Consider the following 22,876-nt stretch of genomic DNA (forward strand, 5'->3'; position numbering starts at 1 on the left):
TCCAAACAAAATCGCTGAAATATTTAATCACCATTTTGCCAACACTGTTAGAGATTTAAGTAGTAAGAACAGTCTTGTTAATGTAAATTTTAATGATAATTTTTGTGATACAACTAGTATGTGTATAAAGCCAAAATTTGAACTTAATCCAATTGATGATAGGGAGGTGGAAAAAATCATAAATTCTTTGAAAAATAAATACTCTAGTGGGTATGATGAAATCCCTATAACAGTAATTAAGGCTGTAAAAGGGAACATTAGTAAAATTCTATGCCACTTAATAAATTCCTCTTTTGTGTCTGGAATTTTTCCAAGGAAATTAAAACAAGCTAAAATAATACCTTTACATAAGAAAAATAACTTGACAAATGTATCTAACTATCGACCAATATCTGTGCTCCCTGCTATCTCTAAGATATATGAAAAAGCAGTATACATTCAATTTTCCAAATTTTTAGAACAATTTAATCTTTTAGATGATAACCAGCATGGATTTCGGAATGGAAGATCGGTTGTGAGTGCTGCTGTATCTTTTATTGAAACTGTAATTGAGTCGGTTGACAAGGGAAAATGTACAACTGGTATTTTTATGGACCTATCTATGGCATTCGACAGTGTTAGGCATTCTACTTTACTTGAAAAACTTCAAAGACTAGGAGTAGCAAAACGAACTCTTAATTGGTTTACGTCATATCTCACTGAAAGATCTCAATACGTAGAAATAACTCACTTGACAAATTACAATAGAATTATTAAATCATGCTCAACTTATAAGCCAATAGTTTTCGGAGTGCCACAAGGCTCAATATTAGGGCCCTTGCTTTTTTTGTGCTATCTATGTGGAATGAAAGATTCTTTAATATATAATAAAAATTCAACACTATGTCTGTATGCTGATGACTCGAATTTGGTTATATCATCCAACTCAATAGAGCAAACAGAAATGTTCGCTTATGTAGAATTGGAAAGTATTGGAAATTTTCTTAATAACCACAATTTGATGATGAATTTACAAAAAACTAAATTTATAAATTTTAAGACAAAACAAAATAGACAGAAGGAGCCAATAACAATCAGCTATAACTTACAAAATATTGATGAAGAAATTAGTACAAATTTTTTGGGTTTAACACTAGATCAGCACTTGAATTGGGATAAACATGTCCACAAAATTTTAAGTAAAATTAATTCCGGAATTCATGCTTTATCAAGTATGTCTTTTTACTGTGATTTAAAAACTTTAAAAAATATATATTTTGCACATGTGCATTCACACATCACGTTTGGCATAGCACTCTACGGCTCAACAAAAATATGTAATCTAGATAGCATTTTAAAGGAGCAAAAAAGAGCGGTTAGAATCATGCTTAAGCTGCAGCGTGATGAGTCAGCTAAAGAGCATTTTAAGGACCTAAAAATCTTAACTGTTTACGGGCAGTATATATATGAATCAATAATAATTGCAAAAAAACAAGAAATATATTCGGAACCAAAAGAAAAATCCCATTCTTATAATTTAAGAAATAAGAAAGAAAATGTACAACCACATAGAACTAAATTTTTTGAAAAGAAACCATCCTATGCAGGTAATAGATTTTTTAAATTTATTCCAAAAAATATTAAAAAAGAAACAGATCCAAACAAATTAAAAAAAATATTGAAAGAGTTTTTAATAAATTTAGCAATTTATTCTTTTGACGATTTTTTCACCTCCCTCAGTCGCTATGATAAATTAACTTACTAGATTTGTAAAATGTAGCCTATTTGTTGTTTTTATAACCATTCCTCATGTTTTGCTGTTTTTTATCCTGTTCAACTATTTTGACACTATTTTTATTGTAATTATTTTGACACTATTTTTATTGTAATTATTTTGACACTATTTTTATTGTAATTATTTTGACACTATTTTTATTGTAATTATTTTGACACTATTTATTGTACAATGTACATAAAAACAAATAAAGATATTTGAATTGAATTGAATTGAATTAATCATTGATACGTTCAATTCTTCTGTAAGAGGATGACAGATTAATTAAATTATACATAGTAAAATACTAGGATGTTCAAATTTTTTTTTTAAAGTAATCTTTGTAATCTTCGATTTGTTTTAGAGCAATATAATTATTTGTTTTAACTAACAGCTGGTTAAATATAAACTATGGAACTATGAGGTTATTTTATTTACTCTTATTTTGTCATTGATTATAGGAAATAAGTAAGATTAGTAGAGATAATTAGACCACAGTTTAAAATAGTTTAGACCAAAATTAATTAAACCACAGTACAAATCGAGGCTCTGTATACGAGTCTTAATAAAAAAGGATAAATGCAAATTATTTTACTACTCCACTTTTCAAGGAAAGAAGAAAGAATAGAAAAATAACAATGTTTACATGTTTTAATTCTTCATGGTACAGTAGCTTTTTGTTTACAATTAATGTTTGTCTGCTTTAACTTTGTTTGGATAAGGCCCGGAAATACGCACCTAAGTGGCGTCCCCATCTTATTGATTGATAATTGAATTGAATTGATAATATTGATGTCATAAAAAGAAGATCAAGAATAATCAGGAATCACGATTTTAAATTACCACCACAACCTCAGCAGGGTTTTATACAAAGATAAACAGATGGATGACATAGATGAACACAACGTCAACATTGACCTAGGATACTGCAATTAGACAAACCATCCTTTTATGAAATCTTGTTCAGTTGTGGTTACGTTTGGGGGTGCCTATATAAGCGCCCCCAAACATGAAAATATCACTTTTATTTCAACTATGAATATATTGTAGTTTAAATTAACTAATATGGGAAATTACGATGTACATTTATTCAATGAGGGTGGGTAATTATCAAGGATAGAACTGATAACGGTATGGATAATAAACATTGACAATTACGTCATTAGCTTTACTAGCGTGTTTACTTTTTATATTCCTGCTACATGTGACCAGTTCTTTTTTTCAAATGAATGTTATTTGAACCAAACAGCTGTTTCAAAACAAACTGTTATTGTTTTTACTTTTCTTTGTTTACACTTACTTATTTAGCAATTAATGCAGTGAAATTGATTTAAAGGATAGGTGTGACGATTAGTTTTGATGTTAGGACACCAAAGTTAAATTATGAGTACTGTGAATTTTATTGGATATTATCGTTTTATTTTACATGAAAATAAGTAGGCAAGATGACGAGGAAGACCACTTAGAAGTATTAAACTATAGGTTCCAGAAAACTAGTATCTTTAAGTATTTGGGAGTGATGATCACAAACAATAATAGAGAAGAAATAGAAATTCAGAGCAGACTCACATCAGCAGAAAGATCATACTGGAGTTTAATAAAATTATTCAAAAGCAAACTGCTATCAAAAACCACTAAAATAAGAATGTATAAAACTATAGTGCAACCTGTATTGCTATACGGGTCAGAAACTTGGTCTTTTACCAAAAAATCCCAGAAGCGCCTTATTACTTTTGAAAACAAAATTTTGAGAAGAATTTTTGGACCAGTAAAAGAAGGAAATGCATGGAGGATAAGGAAAAATAGAGTGTTAAAAGAATTATATGGTGAACCAGATATTGTGGGAATAGTTAAGAGTAGGAGGTTGAGATGGATGGGCCATATTAACAGTAGAAGTGAGAGAGAGATGGTAAAGATGGTACTCAGAGGTATACCAGAAGGAAGGAGACCATTAACTAGGTAGACCAAGAATGCGATGGGTTGATGAGGTGACGAAGGACTTGAGAGGAATGGGAGCAGACTTGGAGCTGGCAGAGGATAGAAGAGCTTGGAGGCACATGGTTGGCGAGGCCAAAAACCACCTAGGTTTCCAATGGCCACAGGAGTAAGTAAGTAAGTTATCATTTTATTTTAGGTCGTTTCTATTCAGACCTACTGGAAATTGTGTATAGTAGTTGTATTGTGGTGATAATAATTATGGAAGAGGCAGGTATGCTATGGAAGGCGGTATCGTTGACTAGGTCTATACACTTCTCAATTGACTATTACTCTCTCTACTGTAGGCTACTTATTATCAGTGTGCGTCTGTGCGAATCGGCTGCAAATCTCACTTCAACGCTTTTCACATCGTAAAAATTGCAGAATTGCTGTTTTATTGTAAAATTATCGGAGTTAAAATGCATATCGTATAGGCCTATGATGGAATAAAACATATTTGGTCACACAACATTTGTTTACAAGATGATTTTTCACATTAAAACTGCAAGAAACTTTGTCTTTATATGTGTAAACTAGCTGATCTGAATTGTACACGGTTTTAACTGACTACTGAATTCCCGTACGTAGGACGGGCATACACCTCGTACTTATTTAATGGCTGTTATTGAACCGCCACGATTTTTATGACCGTCCCGAGATACTTGAACCGCCACGATCATTAGAGCGGATTATAAGGGTCAGTTTTGCAGGGTTAAAAAGCAGTTGAACTGCCACGCGGGTTCTGCAGGTAGCGAGGGAACTTTTTGAATTATTTATCCCTCCTTTTTGAATTATTTATACATCGAAATTTTTGTTAAACCTAAGTAATGTATACAGGGGGTAAAACTCTGACTTGGCAACACAAATAATTTTACTTGAGGAGGGGTTGAAATTCCATTCCATACATCGCCATTTCTCTGAAATCTTAAAATATCTACTGGGGGTAAAACTTCCGGCAACCCGGAGAATTCACGCATAGTATAGACGGTGTGGTATTCGTTATACGTCTAGATTTGTACATAACTGTTAACATAAGTATGCAGTAAGCAGGTAAACTTTGTTTTTGCCTAAATCCTCAACAAACAATTTGCATCTTTACTATTACGAATTATTTATTGATAACAAGCTTATATCAACTATGGAATGTTCAACTTTAATGTTTGTTATATTTATTCCAGGCTTGTTTAATTCTTGGCTCTAAAATATATACCAACTATAAGCCAACTAAAATGTATAACAAACCAGTTATTTTCCAGGATTTAACGACCTAATGAACAAAACTGATACAACTCTTTCGATAAGATAGCTGTTTTTAATAAATTGTATTACCATGTTAAGTACTAGTTATGACAACTTAAAACTATTTAAAAGTTAGCTTTAAATGCATTGAGGAACCATGTTTTGAGTTACATTGACCGCAATTCTCAAGTCCACAATTGTATCCATATTGTCCGTCATCTGTAAAAATAATCACATTTCAAAATCCGTGATATATTTGATGTGTAGTTGATAAGGGTGAAAACGATTTTTCCTACAGTCACCCGACAAAGTTGGCTTCCTTGCACTGTTTATAGTACAGAAAGCTGCTAATTGCTGAATTTACTTACTTTGTCGCACGGTTTATACTTGGTGGTACGATTTATACTTTGGCGCACATCAGGGTTCAAACCAAACAACACAAAACAGGGTGGTTTTATTATGCACGTAATCCGTGTACACTTGGAAATAGGTCGGCAAAACTTAAGATAATAATACTATGATAACTGTACTAGAGTTATTGTACAATGATAACCTGTACTAATAACTACAGTTGGTTGCTTGAATTATTATTGTTCCTTGGGAGGGATAAATATTTCAAAAAGTTTCCTCGCTACCTGCAGAACCCGCGTGGCAGTTCAAACTGTTTTTAAATCCTGCAAAACTGACCCTTATAATCCACACTAATGATCGTGGCGGTTCAAGTATCTCGGGACGGTCATAAAACTCGTGGCGGTTCAATATTCCCCTATTTAATACGCAAGCAGGTTTTTTGTGACAATTACCTACTCCTCCGAAACTACTGAACCGATTTACATGTTCTTGGTGTCATTGGAAAGAGCGTAACGTGAAGTTGTGCAGGAAACTTTCTTTTTAGGGAAATAATTAGAGGGTGAGGCCCTGGGGCCCTTTAGCACAATTTGTTTTTCAGGATTAATTTTGCCAACAGTGTCATTTAGAGGCTTCTGATAGACTATAATGATGGTTTACTAATTGAAAAATTAGTTTTGTTCATAGAATAAAATTATAAATGCCTCAAATTCAATTTTATATTTTTTATTATGAAATTAAACCGTCATAACCTAACCGAACCAATCAAACGTGCTGACAATGAAAAAATCTATAATTTGTTAATTATAAAATTAAACTATCATAACCTAACCAAACTAACCAGACTTGCTGATGATGAAAAATCGAATGAAGGTTTAATCGAAAAAAAAAACATTTCTGTTCATAAAATAAAACTATAAATGGGTCAAATTCAATTTTATAATGTTTTAATTATAAAATTAAACCGTCATAACCTAACCAAACTTGTTGATAATGAAAAAATCCAATACAAAAAAATAGTGCTACGGGTGGGATTCGAACCCGGGTCCCTTGGATTATCTACCCAGCATTCTACCCACTACACCACCGAGGCCCTTGGCATCAAATCGTATCGTTGCGGTAATGATGTTCTCTCAGCCAATCAGAAGCCTCAAAATAATACTGTAGGCAACACTAATCCTGAAATAAAAATTCAGCGGCCCTTTAAAGTTTCGTATTTCTCCATAAGATTAACATGGGAAACAAATATTGTTATGAAACTCCAGCTGTTGTCAGAAATTAAAAGTGAGAAGAAGAACATATGTTAATTGTAAACAGTCAATAAGTTTGCTTATTTAACAGTTAGTTAGTTTGCCACAAACATTTACTTACTCGGTTGAAATGAAATAGTTACTATTTGAATTTGGGTTGGCGTAATTATTACAATGGGAAAAAACGAGAGAGCCTGGATAAATTGATATACTAAAAAGAAAACTGAATTAACACTGTGCTGAATTTCTTAGTAATCATTGAAAGAGGCGATTTGCAAACTATGGAAACATAGGAAAGTCATAGAACACCACCAAGGGGAAGAAATAGAAATAATGTGTGTTATAAACACTAAAAGACAAAATCAGCTTTTGAAAAATGATAAGATATTTACAAGAAATGTTGATTATATCGATCTGTTATGTACATCTTGAGTATTCCATAATCTTTGAGTCGAATCTTTTATAGTCATAAAAAAATATGACTGTTATTCGTTTTAAAATAACACCTGTAATACTTAGCAATTGCTCGATTTCGAGCAACAGTGACACTAGTTAATTATAAAACATGTTGTTGATATAGTATAAAATGTACAGTAAAATTCAAAAATTATATTCTCTACTTGTTAGTCTACTTATAGAGCTAACTGTACACATTGGATTGACTGAACAGTGGAGTAAATGAACAGGCAAATAATTTGTAAAATTACTTTTTGGAGTGAACCATCTTGGAGTGAATGAAACATCTCGATAATTACAACTCTAAAAGTTGTTGCGTTATTGCCTGCTTGTATAGCCTTCATCTATGGTGATGCAATGCCCGCCCGCATCTTAGACCTTCCGGGACTCGAATCTTAGACCTTCCGGGACTCGAATCTTAGACCTTCCGGGACTCGAATCTTAGACCTTCCGGGAATTAGACCTTCAGCAACTCTCATTTTATAAACATTTATTTAAAAAAGTTACATTGTGTGCCCAAGGTCTAATCCCGCAAGGTCTAAAACAGTATCAGTGGATGAGTTTTTTGCATTGACTGTACTCTTAGACCTTCCGGGACTTAGACCTTCGACATACTACCAGATTAGACCCTCAGCAACAAGTACAAACTGCAAAATGTGTGTCGAAGGTCTAATTAGACCTTCAGCAACTGATCCTGTTTTCTGATGGAGTAAGCTATTGCTAGGAAATAAAAAATTTCATCGGAAATTATGTGTATACACTATAACAAAAGTTCGAATGCGAGTTAAACCTTACAGTCATTTCCTAGATAAAAAATTATCTTTCACTAGAACCTATATTTTAACGACCCTGATATCGTAACTTTTTACTTTACTTTTTTCTATACGAAATCTTATTCGGTGAAAAGGAGGAGGTATAATACAACAATTGTTATATAATATGCGGCCATTCACTGGTGCGATGATTTATGTGAAAAAAATTGAATTTTTCGACTCAGACATTATACATAAAGTTGTATCATCGGGAAGTACAAGGAAATATGGGCAATACATTTCAACGATTTCGTACAATGTAGCTTAGTAGTATATTTTCCCATGTCATTTACAAGTAGAAAATCGACCTTAAACGGTCATTCACTGGTGCACTCACCCTTCGATATCGAATGTAAAAAATGTCAATTTTTGCATTTCCACTGCTATTATATAGAGAAAGTATATTAATTGTTAAAATAAATAAATTTTAGTGAATTACCTATATGGGCAATAAGTTATTACCGTAGTACACATGGTAAGACCTGGACCCGGGACCAATTAACTTTTTTGTTTTAAAGGTCCCTAGAGGCCAAAAACACCAACCAGCATGATCGGACCATGGGAACGGTGTTAATATAAGGGGTTTTATGGAGTGAAAATTGGTTTTTCTCATTTTGACCCTTAAAACAAACAAATTAGCAATTTATTTCTAAACTATTTTGTAGAGCTTAAAAAAAACAAATAATTTAGTATATTGAAGCATTATTATGCGAATAATGGTTACGAAGAAAATATTAAAAAAATATAAATTTAAAACCCCCATGTTATGTTATGGAGATAAAGTAAACTGATGTTGTTTTCTTGTTTATGAGCATATTTTGTGCACTAAACTATTACAATTTTACAACAAAACTTTTTTACCCTCCCTGTTGCAGCAAACCTAGAGTACTCGTTAAACTATTGCTATTTAAATAGGGAATAAATTCGATATTTTTAAGGAGAATTAGGCAAATGGAAATTTCCTTTGTCTGCAGGTTTGCTGTGGTTGGGGTATTTGTATTTACATTTTGGGATTTCTTTCGTCCAAATTGTTTTTACATAATATATTGTGTCTGTATATTTGCAGCGATTTAATGAAAACTTCTGGACCAACTTCCGAACCTTTCCGTTTTCAACAATTTGCTTACATAAAAAAAATAAATCAATCTTTGTTCGGCCGTATCTCAGTTAATATTGAGTCTACAAAATTGTTTTACCAACCAAAATTTAGCATATTTTATGCTCTACAACTTTGGTAGGTACTTTGGCACAATGGTACCCAAAATATGCTTAATTTACAACATATACACAAAAAACATAAAAAATACCAAAAATTTTGAAGTTTTCAGCCTCTCCTAAAGTTAGCACAGGGTGCTAGAGGTTGAAAACTCAGGATATACATCCCAGAGTACCCCCAGACAACATGTAAAAATTTAATCAAGTTTGAATACTTTCCAGGTAAAAAGTGTATATCTACTGGACTATTAGTCATATGTACATATTTTAGTTACTAAGCCCTATTGTTTTTTTCAAAATATTGAAAGTGTTTTTAATTTTGTTTTGTTTGACGATTGATGTATAATCTTGATTTTGACTTTGTCGATGATCTAATGTATCCTTATGACCAATAAAGATTCTTCTTCTTATTATTATTATTACTTCAGGCTAGACCTAGGGGTTGCGGCATTATCACTTAGATGAAATCCATTGGTGTTTTGGCGGGATTTGAACCTGGGACCTCTTGGGCCGAAGTCCCGCGCTCTAACCAGTAGACCAGCTCGCACCCCAAGCCACTAGTGATAATATAATTCTAGAATGACAATTGTCAGTAGAGCTAACCAAAGGTGAAACAGTATCCAAAGTTGAAAGGTCTAACTTTGTCAATTTTGTGTGACAGCACAAGGGGACACATGTATACAGAGAGGTTTTGTCAATCATGGAAGCTATGAAGGCAAGTGTTTGTTTTTCTCACGAGATGTCTTCCCTCTCCCCTACTCAAGCCCTCCAGCTCTTCAAAGAGTCCCTTCCAGCTCTGCCGTTTCATCGAAACATGAATTTGATTGAGGAGTTCATTAAGTATATGTTGGAACGGTATGTTCGGTTTTTTATCCAAATTTACTTTATCATATGCTATATAAACCTATGGGAGTACTTTAATTTGCATGTATGTCTCAATTTCTTTTTCCTTGTTGTGTAGTTTTCATGTTTGGTATATTCATAATTAAGTTCTCTTTGGCATAACAAGGTGCATCAATGATTTCTTCTATGTTATCTTTGACAGTAGTAGTTAATATATCAATAACATATGGTAATTGTTCAACATATGTTTTGTGTGTTATTGTTTATATTTTGATTGAGTTTTTGTTAAAATAGAAATACACAACCTTTCATGAATTCTGTATAATTATTTAATAATTAATCTAATGACAACATATGTTTTGTGTGTTATTGTTTATATTTTGATTGAGTTTTTGTTAAAATAGAAATACACAACCTTTCATGAATTCTGTATAATTATTTAATAATTAATCTAATGACAATCTTAATCAGAACAAAAGGCATAAAACAATAAATCTTGACATAACATATTTACAATATATTTTAATTGAGAGCCAATTTGCCAGGAATGAATTTAATGAAAAAGCATAGAGATTGGTTAGCTAGCATTCCAGAGCAAATTAGTCCAGGATGTAATAGAGACACAATAAAAGAACACAAAACATAACAATGATATACGCTCAGACATAAAGAAGGCTGCTCAGGTGACTAGAGCTCTGTTGGCTCACTCAGACACAGCCATCACTCTGGAGACATACAGGGTGTGTCACAAGGTTGTGTCCTCAGTGCTGGTGGGTCCACGACATTACTAATGTAATCTGTACCACAGGCCAGACTTGACAGACTCAGACATAGAAGAGGCTGCTCAGGTGACTAGAGCTCTGTTGGCTCACTCAGACACAGCCATCACTCTGGAGACATACAGGGTGTGTCACAAGGTTGTGTCCTCAGTGCTGGGTCCACGGCATTACTAATGTACTCTGTACTACAGGTCAGACTTGACAGACTCAGACATAGAAGAGGCTGCTCAGGTGACTAGAGCTCTGTTGGCTCACTCAGACACAGCCATCACTCTGGAGACATACAGGGTGTGTCACAAGGTTGTGTCCTCAGTGCTGGGTCCACAGCATTACTAATGTACTCTGTACTACAGGTCAGACTTGACAGACTCAGACATAGAGGAGGCTGCTCAGGTGACTAGAGCTCTGTTGGCTCACTCAGACACAGCCATCACTCTGGAGACATACAGGGTGTGTCTAAAGGTTGTGTCCTCAGTGCTGGGTCCACAGCATTACTAATGTACTCTGTACTACAGGTCAGACTTGACAGACTCAGACATAGAGGAGGCTGCTCAGGTGACTAGAGCTCTGTTGGCTCACTCAGACACAGCCATCACTCTGGAGACATACAGGGTGTGTCTAAAGGTTGTGTCCTCAGTGCTGGGTCCACAGCAGGCACTGAGCAACATAGACCCTGGCCCCAGGATACTGTTTCTCACACACACATCAGTACTGGTGGAGATCACATGCTTTGGAGTCACCAGTCTTGATAACAGGGTTTGTTTCTTCAACAATTACATAAAACATCCAGCCATGTTTTGAATTTCAACTGATTTAATTGATTAAAATATAACTATTTAAAATATATTATTATTAGAATGTATTAAATTGCTTTTTAATAACATAATAATAACTAACTACTACCTGTTACGTACACGGCATACATATGCTACATACAGCATAGTTTTAATGTTTTTTGAACCCAGTGACAAGACCTGTATTATACAGTAATTATTTACCTATTTTGCCTGAAGGTCTTGTAGTTAACACTCGATTAACACTCAATTAATCGAGTGTTAACTACAAGACCTTCAGGCAAAATAGGTAAATAATTACAGCATAGTTTTGTTACATTTCATACCTCAGTAACAAAATATAATGTTTAGTATGTATAAAACTGCGTGAGAGGCTAATCAACTAAGTTCTTCTTGAATAAAGCATTAGCTACAGCTGATAATTAGATATGGGATATACGTTTAATATTAACCCTAGCAGTGGCCAATGTTAGAAGTGGGGAATGGCCAACCCATTTTGGAGATTTTGCAGACACAAGTTTTTTTTTTTTTAATTCGTAAAAGTTCAACCGTACAAGTAAACCTAGCCAACCTTATATTTATTTTGTTTGGAAAGAATAGGAGAATCTAGAAATAGTAATATAATAATGATTTAGCTGGAGTATTTTTTCGGTTAAGTGAAAAAAATTAAAAAAATTAGAATTTTTTTTAAATTTCAAAAGCACTCAGTAAAATTTGTTCTGCAGATGTTTTATTGGGAATTCATTATATACATTTTGTAGCCAATCTAATTCCCTTACATAGAAATATATAACATGTTAGGAAAATATTTTTTTATAAGTTTTTGGGGAGAAAATAATAACAAACGGAGAACCGAAAAAATTGAAAACCGTACGTACAGTGTTAGTTTGTGTTGTAAAAAGTTATATTATATATGTGTATACTTAATAATACTTAATAATGATATATACATCTTTGTAAAGCTAATGAAGTCAGGAATCCAAAAAAGTCATAAAGTTTATGATAAAAATAATTTTTTATTTATAAGTAAAATAATGTTTTTATATTTCAGTGATTTGTAACACTTTTTGATTTGTTTCGACTTTTGTACCAAATGCTTTTACTTCAAACCAACATAATTATCTTGTAGTGTATTCAATTACATACATAAAAAAACAATTTGTATTGTTGTGGGTAACAATTTTTGTTTTTACGTGTTAGGGGCATAATAATATTATAAACGGAAAACCGCAAGAAAAATACAAACTTTTATAAACACAATTTCACACTATTCAGTAAATATTCATGCATGATAAAATTCATGAAGGTTACTGTTATATACACATACACATTTCTCTAACAATACGGAATAATAACAAATTTAGTAATAAATCGCGGATAAAACGAGAGCGGAAACTCCCCGACAACAACACGCAATGGCGAATACAAGGCACTTTGTGTATGAGACCTTGACAGTAGTGACGGACTTTTGTCGTCTTCTTGAGAAAAAACGTAAATATCCCTGATCGCAGGGCTGCCACTATTACAAGCTACATTTCTTCCTCTTCAAAATGACATATTATATGACTAGTAATAATAACTTACACTGTATTTATAATTCGTAATATTCGTATTTCCGTACTAGCGTATTACGCTGGTTGGCCATTTGTTATAAATTTCAAAAACAGCTGTTTTCATAAAATTGTACCTGTTTTGCAATCGATATTTCGTTCTAAATATCAATACCACAATGAAGATAAAATCAATGGCTATCCAGTGGTACCACCCGCAACATTTCAAGACGAAAATTACCCGAGCAGAGTAATGCCAAACAAGTTGTGTTTTGACAGTTCCCAAGTGTCAGCTGCAAAAGTCGTGCCACGCCAAAAATTCATTTGATTTCTAATCGTCGTGACATCATTATATACCTGCTACAGGGTTTGTTTATACAGTATAATAAAATGAAAGTTCAGAATGAGATCTTTCGAATGGTATATATATTGTTCACATCACAGTTAATTATAAGCGGTTTTTCACTGTTAAAAAATGTCGGCCCATACTAGCGTATTACGCTGGTAGCCATTCTAGGCGGCACGGCAAACGAGCATATTATGCTTGTTGGCCACTGCTAGTGTTAACAATCAATTGTTTTATCCAGAAGGCAAAAACATGCATTTAGGCAAGTCAAATGTAGATTATCCAAGAGTAAATGCAGGTACCCCTAGATAGCAAATGCATAACATTATCTGTAGGTTTTAGTTTTAACAGAACTAGCCTCAATATATAACAAGAACAAATGTACATTTATATCAGTCAATGAAAATAACAATTTAATTACTCATCAAACCACCGAAGTCTCTATCTCAATCCAGTAAAAAATGGCAGCTGGTTAATATCTTTAAAAATCAGAATTAACTTGCAATTTTTTATTCAATTGGCTGCCATATTTTACTGTGTTAAGAGACCTCTAGTTTACGTTCAGGGATCACTCAATGGGGCTTAGTGTTTAAAATTTTTGAGTTTACCCCAAAATCCCCCATTTTGGGTTTGGGAACCAAGTAGCAATTAGGCTCAAAAAGTACTTCATAACATGCCATAAAGGTGTGTAGAGTTTAGTTTTCCTAGAGTGTGCCGTTACAAAATTTACATGGGGTCTCCAGACTTGGAAAGCTGTAAGTTAAATTTAACTACTGAGAATTTCAATAGTCTGTCATTTTTTACTGGATTGAGATAGAGACCTCTAGTTTGCGTTGTTGGTTTTCTTTTACCAGGACCTTCTAAAGGAACATCGATGGGGTCACTCGATGGGTCTTACCTTTTGAAATTTTTTAGTTTCCCCCAAAATCCCTCATTTTAGGGATGTACACAAAGTGGTGGTTATGTTCAAAAAGTAACATAACATGCCATAAAGGTGTGCCGAGTTTAGTTTTTCTAGTATGGGCGGTTAAAAGATTAACAGGGAGTCTCCAGACTTTTTACTAATCCTGTATATCTAGATCTATATGCTTAAGATAATAGGGGTTCTCCCTGTAACATTCCTTTTTCAGCCATTCTACTTAACCGATTTGTTTGTATGATTGAGGTGTCACTTTAAAACTTACGATCTTGGAAACTTAAAAGGAGATTTACTTCAGGGCTTTGGGGGACCCCTAGAGTTTTTGACTTATTTCATTTCAATTTAAAAAAATACAGTGATACCATTTTTCTTTCCAACAATTCAAATGTTAATTGTAATTTAATAAGTTCAGTATGTATGTATGTAATAAGTATCAGTTGATGAAAATGGATTTTAAGTAGGCTACGTTGAGGATTTTACCTGATTGAGATTGAGGTAGGCCGAGGTGAATCACTTTTAATGGTGTGGATCAGATAGATCTAAATTAACCATTATCGTAAGTTTTAGTGATATTCACCATTATTCAAAACTGTCTTAAACAAACCTACACTTTTTGAAAAATAAAAGGGTATGGCATTTTTTGTTTTTCCTCAGAAACATGTTTTGACAACTATTAAAATGGGCAATTTGTGTTCGGGTCCCCTTGTATTGACATAATTATTTTCTGCAATTGAAAGTATGATAGTAAAGGTTAATGATTAATTTCACACAGATTCAGCAAAATGCAGAGGACATCCTGACTTATCTGTTGAAGTGTCAGCTGTTAGTGTCAGAACGTTGGTGGTGTCGTCTGCTGGAACGGATGTCTCCAGTGTTGCCACTTCTACAATGCCACACCAGCAAAATGTCCGCATTGGGACGAGCAGTTTTAAACATGTTAGACCCGGATATTGCAAATTGTTCCATCCTTTCTAACATTCAGGTATGGGTTTCTGATTTTAGACAAAATTCTAGCTGAAGCACACATTCATCTTTTACCTTTCCTCATTCCTAACAAGGATTACTATTGAGTATCAACCCCTAACATATCCCATTTTCGTTCTACAAAGTCTATAAAGTAGGGATGGACGGGATTGAATTTTTAGTTCAGGACGGGACGAGATTTTTTCTTGTGCATAAAAATGGATTTATTTAAATGTCTTGATTATTGCAGTTACCAAAAAAGACCAACAAAATAAATTTTTACCGTTTGTGGCACTGATCTATAAAAACTAAAAAATGGTTAAAAATTTACAGGTATAGAAACATGTGACTCGCAGTCACGGCACGATGGTCGTAATACTCACGGTCATGGCGCGGTGGTCAAAATTACTCCGCGGTCATGGTGTAATCGTTGGTATGACTCGCGGTCACCGTGTGATCTTGGAAATGACTCACGTTCACGGCGCGATCGTCAAAATAACTCATGGTCACAGCGTCTCTCGGTCACGGCGCGATTGTTGATATGACTCACAGTCACCTCAATCATCGAAATGACTTCGCCTCCTGCATTCGCAGAACTATTAACATCTAGCGCCGCAAACATCACCCGCTCGGATCAAATCCCGTCCCGAATCAAATGTAATCCCTTCCCAAAAATCAGAAATATTTTTTTCCTGAAAATTTTCTGAAATTCAGGACTCGTCCATCTCTACTATAAAGAAATGGTTTTTTTTTTAATTTCAAATAAGAAATAATCTTTAATTTCTCATTTTCCTCATCATACACACAAAAAAAAACTGTAAATCCCTTAGCCTACTGTAAGAAAAAAAGATTACCAATAAAATGTTTACATTCATTACTTTAGAAATTTTCTAAGAAGTTGTGTATTATTATCAGGTGTTGTTGGGCAATGCCAGGCTTTTGTTTCACAAGGACACAATCATCCGAGAGGAAGCAGTGGCCAGGCTACTGTGGCTCACAGGATTGACTGATCCTCACAACAAGAGACTTGCAGACTTGTGTGTGTTAGATGTGGCTGTCACAGGCCACACTCCCGTCACTGGTATGTACGAGGTAAGTGGGCGTCTGTTGCCTAGACTTTTTAATTTGGGTCTTGTCAAAAATTGGCCAAAATCGGGTTGCTTTTGAAAGTATTGATAAAATAAGTAGTAATTGTAATAATTTTGATTGGGTTCTATGCAATATTGTACAAGATCTTCCCAATAACTCTGTGAAATTAGGAACATTATCTGCAGTTATGGTACAATCGAGATCACCTTCAACAGAATTGGTGAACATCTTCTAGAGGTGTACAAATATCGAATAGTGATCTTTGGGTTCAAATAGAATCGAATACTTTATAATATTTTTGAATTACGAATATTTACATTACTATTATACACCCCAAATAGTTTTCCGATCACAGCTTTGGAACTCTACTAAGGTTAATAATCCAGATTTTAACCAATGTAACATTTTAAAATAATCTATTTTTGCCTATACTGAAGTTATTTGTTCTTGGTACAAAATTAGTACCGTACAGGGCTTCCAGTATTTTTCTCATTTTATTTCATTGACATTACAATGAAAATGAATAATTTCTAGTGATGAACCACTTTTTTAAAGTCGGTACTGGTACCAGTTCCTAGCCAAAATTGGTTTCGGTCCAGTACTTCGGTACTTCATAACTACCGGTACTTCTGAAGTACTTCTGTACTTCGGTTCGATACTTTATTTTAAATTTTTAGGATAGGGTAGTTAATTTTTGTTTGTTTTTAAAACAAAGTATCCATATTTCAATTTTATAGTATTTTGCATTAGTAGATTGGTCATACAAATCTTAGGGGATTAAGGAAATAAAACTGATTTGTACATAAACAAAACGCACTTAAATTACCAAACATATCTAGGGATGGGTGGGGGAAGCCCCTGATGCTTCTTGACCTGTTTAATTTGTGCTCCTCAGTTTTTTAGAATTTTAACCCGTAAATTATTTGTTTTATGAGTTGTGTCTAATATGTTCACAAGATCACAGATTGTGAAGATGACCTTGATATGGCTGTAATTCTGGCATCAACCGTTCTGAAAGTGAATCATAATTTTTAATTCTTATAAATTATTCAAAATAAGTTAATTTGTAGTGATAGTTTACGCTAAAGTTAAAGGGAAAGAAAGGAAATTATGTTTAGCAGCCTCACAAACTATCTTTTGTTACAGGCCAGCAGTGTAGTGAGGGTAGTAGAGCTGCTGTCAGCTCCCAGTGTCGAGGCTAGAGTACGACAATCAGCCATTACACAGCTGAGTGTAATGACAGAAGACCCGAGGCTACATCAAGTCTTCATAGATAATCGGGGAGTAGAACTCTTCATATCTATTTTGCAACAAGTTATGGTAAGCACTTCAACTTCCCTAAACCATACCCTCCTTCTAATCCTAATATTCCTGATCTTCTTGTGTTACTTATAAATAAGTAAGTAAATTGAGCAATTGAATCAATCGGAAATCTTGTCACAACTACTAATGCTAATCAACCTTGTAACCTTCGCCTTTTTATTTGTAAGGTTAAGCCTTCTTAACTTAAGTTTTAGGCCTTTTTTTAAATTTTACATTATACTTTTTTAAATTGTATCTTTTATAAAAGAGTTAAGGTAGTTGCATGAATTTCTTTTCATCAGGGAAGTCCCATCTTTAATTTCAAAGATGGTAAGACTTGTGGGTTCGGTGTGAAGCTAGTGAACCTAGGCAGAGTCAATGAAAACACCTGTATACAAAAATTATTTTATTTCATATGAATACTACTTATACACATACATGAAAAATAATGTCCACTATAAACTACTGTTAGGCCTACACCCTAGTATCATCAAGATAGTTATTAAGATACACTTAATTTGTCCTTGGCCTAGGCTAATAAGTTACTGTTTTAAATTATTAATTTTCTGTATCCATCTATGACTGAGCTGAGCCCTTGTAAAAGTATTTAATAATAGAAAATGTTTATATATGATGACTCTAGAATTCATAATAAAATTCAATAAATATTCAATATTCAATAAAATAGTAATTGACACACACATGGTTTATTTACCATACCAGGGTGTCTAGTAGTCGGGATTGTCGGGAAAGTCGGGAATTAGTATTGAATTTGAAAATGGTCTTGAAAAGTCGGGATTTAGTCTTAAATTTGATATCAAAGTCGGGAATTTTCGAGATTTTGAAATTGCGGAGAAGACGATGATGACGTTTCCATGGCTGCAGGAGTCAATGATGATGTCTACACAGCCGTGGGAAATAATTATAATTTAGCTACGATTGCGGACGAGGGCGATGACGTTTCCGAGACCACGGGAGATGACAATGATGCTCCCGTCACCGCGGTAAAAGACGATGATGACTACACTTATTATCTGAGACTTGAACAGCGACTGATTTAAGGGTAGAGTTGTGTTTCTGTAAAAGCAATTGCTTCAAAAGGTTTGTGCTCAGGTAAATATAGTTACTGTTGTAGATTAGGTAGGCTATAGTTGCACGTTTACAAATAATATCATGATCGTCAATTGTGTACTGCTGGAAATTAATTTCTATACTATGGATCTGTTGCATAAGTATTGATTTTATGATCCAATCAACAAAAAACAACATAAATATCCCACAGTCAACAGAGTTATTTCCTTGCTGAGGGCAATTTACAATGTTTAATACAGGTTCATTACATGTGACACCTTCTTGGGACTGGATGTATTTAGAAATTCTTGATACAATTGGCCTGGCCGAATTCAGATTGTAATCACTGATAGAGTCAAAATAGTACCACGAGTTCTTAGGCTTTGAAAAAAATAGCAAACTCCAATGAGATCCATTACTGTTATTTGCTAATGCATCATTGACCGGAATTATTAAAAAAGATTTTTTATGCAGTTCTAGAGGCTGGACAACATGTTCAATATCATCCAGACATTTAATAGCTTGGCTGATAACTGGATTTAATAAATATGTATCACTGCTACTTATACCCCCAATGATCTCGAAATATCTTTGTATAGTGTCATCTGTTAACCACTCTTTTTTCATCAGATCAAGACTCAATGATTCATTTTTGCTAGGTTGAATCTCATTTGTACTACAAACTATTTTTTTATCAGCAATAATTGATTCTGGGATACTAACTATACTGCTACTCATGGACTCGGTAATTGTAGAATCTGTTAAACTCCCTCCATGAATCAAAGACTCAGATGTAAGACTTAGGTTGTTTTCATTACAATCAAGGCTTGTCTTAGAAATTTCATTTACAACCAATGAGTTAATATCTCGAAATTGTTCTTCATTGATGCTATTCAATGAATAATCTTTTACAGAAAAATCGAAATCCTCAATTTTCAAAGACAATTTATTATCCAAAATATATTTTGTTAATTCCTTCTTTGACCTAAAAAGTTTTCCTCTTGGCGATCGAATATATACATCTATTTTGCCTTTACTTAAACCTTTTTTCCTCATTACTTCTTCTCGCTGCCACCCTTTTGGCATTTTACTATGGTCATCCTCCAAAACCATTTTTATTTATACTGGCATATATTATCAGTTTTTATGCATAAGTGAATAATAAAATTTATTTATTTATAAATGATGATTATTCAATAACCATTAGCAAACAATTTTTTTCCCACAAATACAAAACAGCTTACTATATAATTTCAATGGAGCTTTAACAAAAATATTGTCTATAGTCTTTGTTAAGCTATTATTTTTATATTGTGTAAACTATTAAACAAATTTTTAACATTTATTTTATTGATTTGTATTGCTATAATTATAACAATTTATAACAATACGGTAGGTGAATGAAATTGTTAAAATTGTTCAGCAGATTAGGAAAATAGGATTCACTCAATGAGCCAAGATTAAAGGTAGTTTCCTGAGAATAAACAATGCAGCTGATAAGAGCCTTGCCGATTCTGCTGCGACATGAAACAAACCCAAGCAGGTTTTCTTAGTTCAACAGGTTTCACTGAGTGCTTTGAGTTTCGTAGTAGCTATTTCTTCTGTTACAAAATAATAGTTCATAAATTAAGCTCACTGTTCTTGAAGAAAATAATTTTTACACTGAAGTTAGTGTTGTGAAAAAAAGTGCTTTGGCTAATATGTGAATAAATATAGGTACCAATTTACAAGTTTCAACTGTTTGATATTGTCACTGTGAACTGGGGTTATAAGCCTAGCAAGTCAGTTCGGAAAACTAGTTTAAAGTATTTTACTATTTCCTGGGATTTTCTTGTAGAGTTTACTACTTACACACGTCCTTATAAGGTTTAACTTCAGGTATGTAACACTTTTAAAACTAAAAAATTACTCATTAATTAAAAAGATTGAATTTAATGAACTGAGTCTATTGCTATTGCTGACAACTAAAATAGTCAAATCAAATAATGGTGTTTCATCATAACCGTTATGTTTATACTCAATGGTTCAAATGAGCTGATCTCATAAATGCAAACAATTTAATAGTGCTGCTATTTTAATGCTATTGAATATCATAGTACTAACTTGATTAGTTAAAACAGCTGAAAAAATTCTATCTATAGGCTACTATCATAAAATTTAGGTGGTATCTGTCTGTCTGTCTCGCTGTAACGTCCAAAACTGATATAGCCAAAATTAAGCACATAGATGGTCCACATTACTAGGAATGTCTTAGACCGATTCACTTCCCTGAGTTCACCTCGGGTTACGTACCGTGGGCGTCCAAAGTTTTGAGGTGAGATTTTCAAAAGTAAATATTGATTAGTATTAGGGGTCTGCGGTGCACCGAAAAAGTCGTACGGTACAAGCTTAATTACCGTCATGGTTCGGTAGGGTACAGCATTTTACGCGGTACAAACTCGGTTCGGTACAACCTATTATAATAATAAACTACAGTTTATTATCGTAGTCAACGCAGTTGGATCCTAGCACATAAAAGGCTTATCAGATGTTTGTTTAGATCTTCATAATTTATTACTAGGGTAGTGATGCAATAAAAAACCATTAGCAGTCCAAAATCCATTAATATTTTATCGCGACAATAATTGTTGTACTCAAGTACTTCCAAGAACTCTTGAGTTTTATCACAATCCTTTACGACTTTCCGTAATAATTATTATGATGATATCCCAATTCTATTTTATCATAAAAATAATAGTTTTTATTATGGCTGATAATTTCCTCTCTAACTCTAGTCAGTATTTTCATATTCTACAATACTAAAATTACTTTTTTCTAATAAAATATTTACATAAAACCAACTACCATGAATTAGTTTCCTTGAAAATATATCAAGGACTTCCCAAATATATTTGTAAAATTACACTCAATTTATTGTCCCAGAAAAATTACAGTTTTAATGAGATGTTGCCTGATTTTATTTTTGTGAAAACTTTCGTTACTTATTTTACAGTAGTAGCGAACTCTAACATTGAAATATTTTTTAGCAATAATTTTAATTAGGTACTAAACAAAAATGATTTTTGTCCATATTGTTTCATATCCTGAGAAATATGTACTATTTGGAAACAAATTTACTCCTACACATTGTCCAAGTACTTTGTTCGTCAAGTCCTCAATTACATTGTTTTCCTTTACACTAATATCATTAACTTTATATCTACACTATTCTCATCAAGCATAGCAGAAGACTAGCGCGCTGCACACGCCGGGACTACTGTCGGGGAAATAAATATGTGCTTGAGTTTGAGCCTGAATATCTCTTGAGATTAATTATCCAATTTTGGTGAAACAAAAATTAAATATAAGCTGGTTTAAATACATTTTACGTGGTAGCAATAAAAAAAATCCGTTTACCAGTAAAAGTTATATTGTTGAAAGATCCTAAAAGTACCGGTTTTTAAGAAACTCTGCACTAACACTGAAGTTTAAAACTTAATTGTAAACAAACCACTGAGCCAATCTTTCTGAAATTTGTATGGCTTATTGGTAGATTTATTCTTAACAGTTCCATGCATTTTAAAATTTTTACTCACATTAGTTTTTATGCTGATGTTTATTTTTAAAACGTATGCTTACATAATAAGACGCTAAAAATTTCGTTCAAAATATCATCGTGTTTGTCGTGACACAAGAAATAACACCAATATGACAGATTAATAATGTGAATGCAGAAAGATGTTTTTTAAACAGATATATATTTGTAAACAAAAATTTCTCCCGCAACTGGCAGGCCGATTGGCTCAGTGGTTTGTTTACAATTAAATTTTAAACTTTGGTGTTAGTGCAGAGTTTCTTAAAAACCGGTACTTTTAGGATCTTTCAACAATATAAATTTTTGTGGTAAACGGATTTTTTTTATTGCTACCACGTAAAATGTATTTAAACCAGCTTATATTTAATTTTTGTTTCAACAAAATTGGATTATTCATCTCCGAGATATTTAGGCTCAAACTCGAGTGCACATATTTATTTCCCCGACAGTTAGGCTAGCGCCGCCATCTTTGTCCGTTTCGCCGGCTAGTAAGACTGCCACGCTCCTGCGCTCCGATTAGCGCTTCTATTTTGTTATGTGTTCGCTGATGCAGAGACACTAGTGCCCTAACTAGCAACACAAGTCAATGTTTTTAA

General features: G+C 33.4%; 1 protein-coding gene across 1 annotated transcript in view; it reads left to right on the top strand.

The window, feature by feature from the left end:
• The window catches only part of LOC128987155 (rotatin), a 91,425-nt gene that overhangs the window by 40,566 nt on the left and 27,983 nt on the right, over window positions 1-22,876 (top strand). Inside the window, exons 10-16 of the mRNA XM_054407892.1 lie at window positions 9,712-9,905; window positions 10,702-10,836; window positions 11,026-11,139; window positions 11,188-11,428; window positions 15,054-15,263; window positions 16,160-16,336; window positions 17,480-17,653. Coding sequence (XP_054263867.1) covers window positions 9,712-9,905; window positions 10,702-10,836; window positions 11,026-11,139; window positions 11,188-11,428; window positions 15,054-15,263; window positions 16,160-16,336; window positions 17,480-17,653 — 1,245 coding nt within the window. The remainder of the gene's footprint in view (window positions 1-9,711; window positions 9,906-10,701; window positions 10,837-11,025; window positions 11,140-11,187; window positions 11,429-15,053; window positions 15,264-16,159; window positions 16,337-17,479; window positions 17,654-22,876) is intronic.

This window comes from Macrosteles quadrilineatus, unplaced genomic scaffold, assembly GCF_028750875.1.
Source record: "Macrosteles quadrilineatus isolate MER2022 unplaced genomic scaffold, UCM_ALF_1.0 Scaffold_2__2_contigs__length_208266976, whole genome shotgun sequence".
Lineage (NCBI taxonomy): Eukaryota > Metazoa > Arthropoda > Insecta > Hemiptera > Cicadellidae > Macrosteles > Macrosteles quadrilineatus.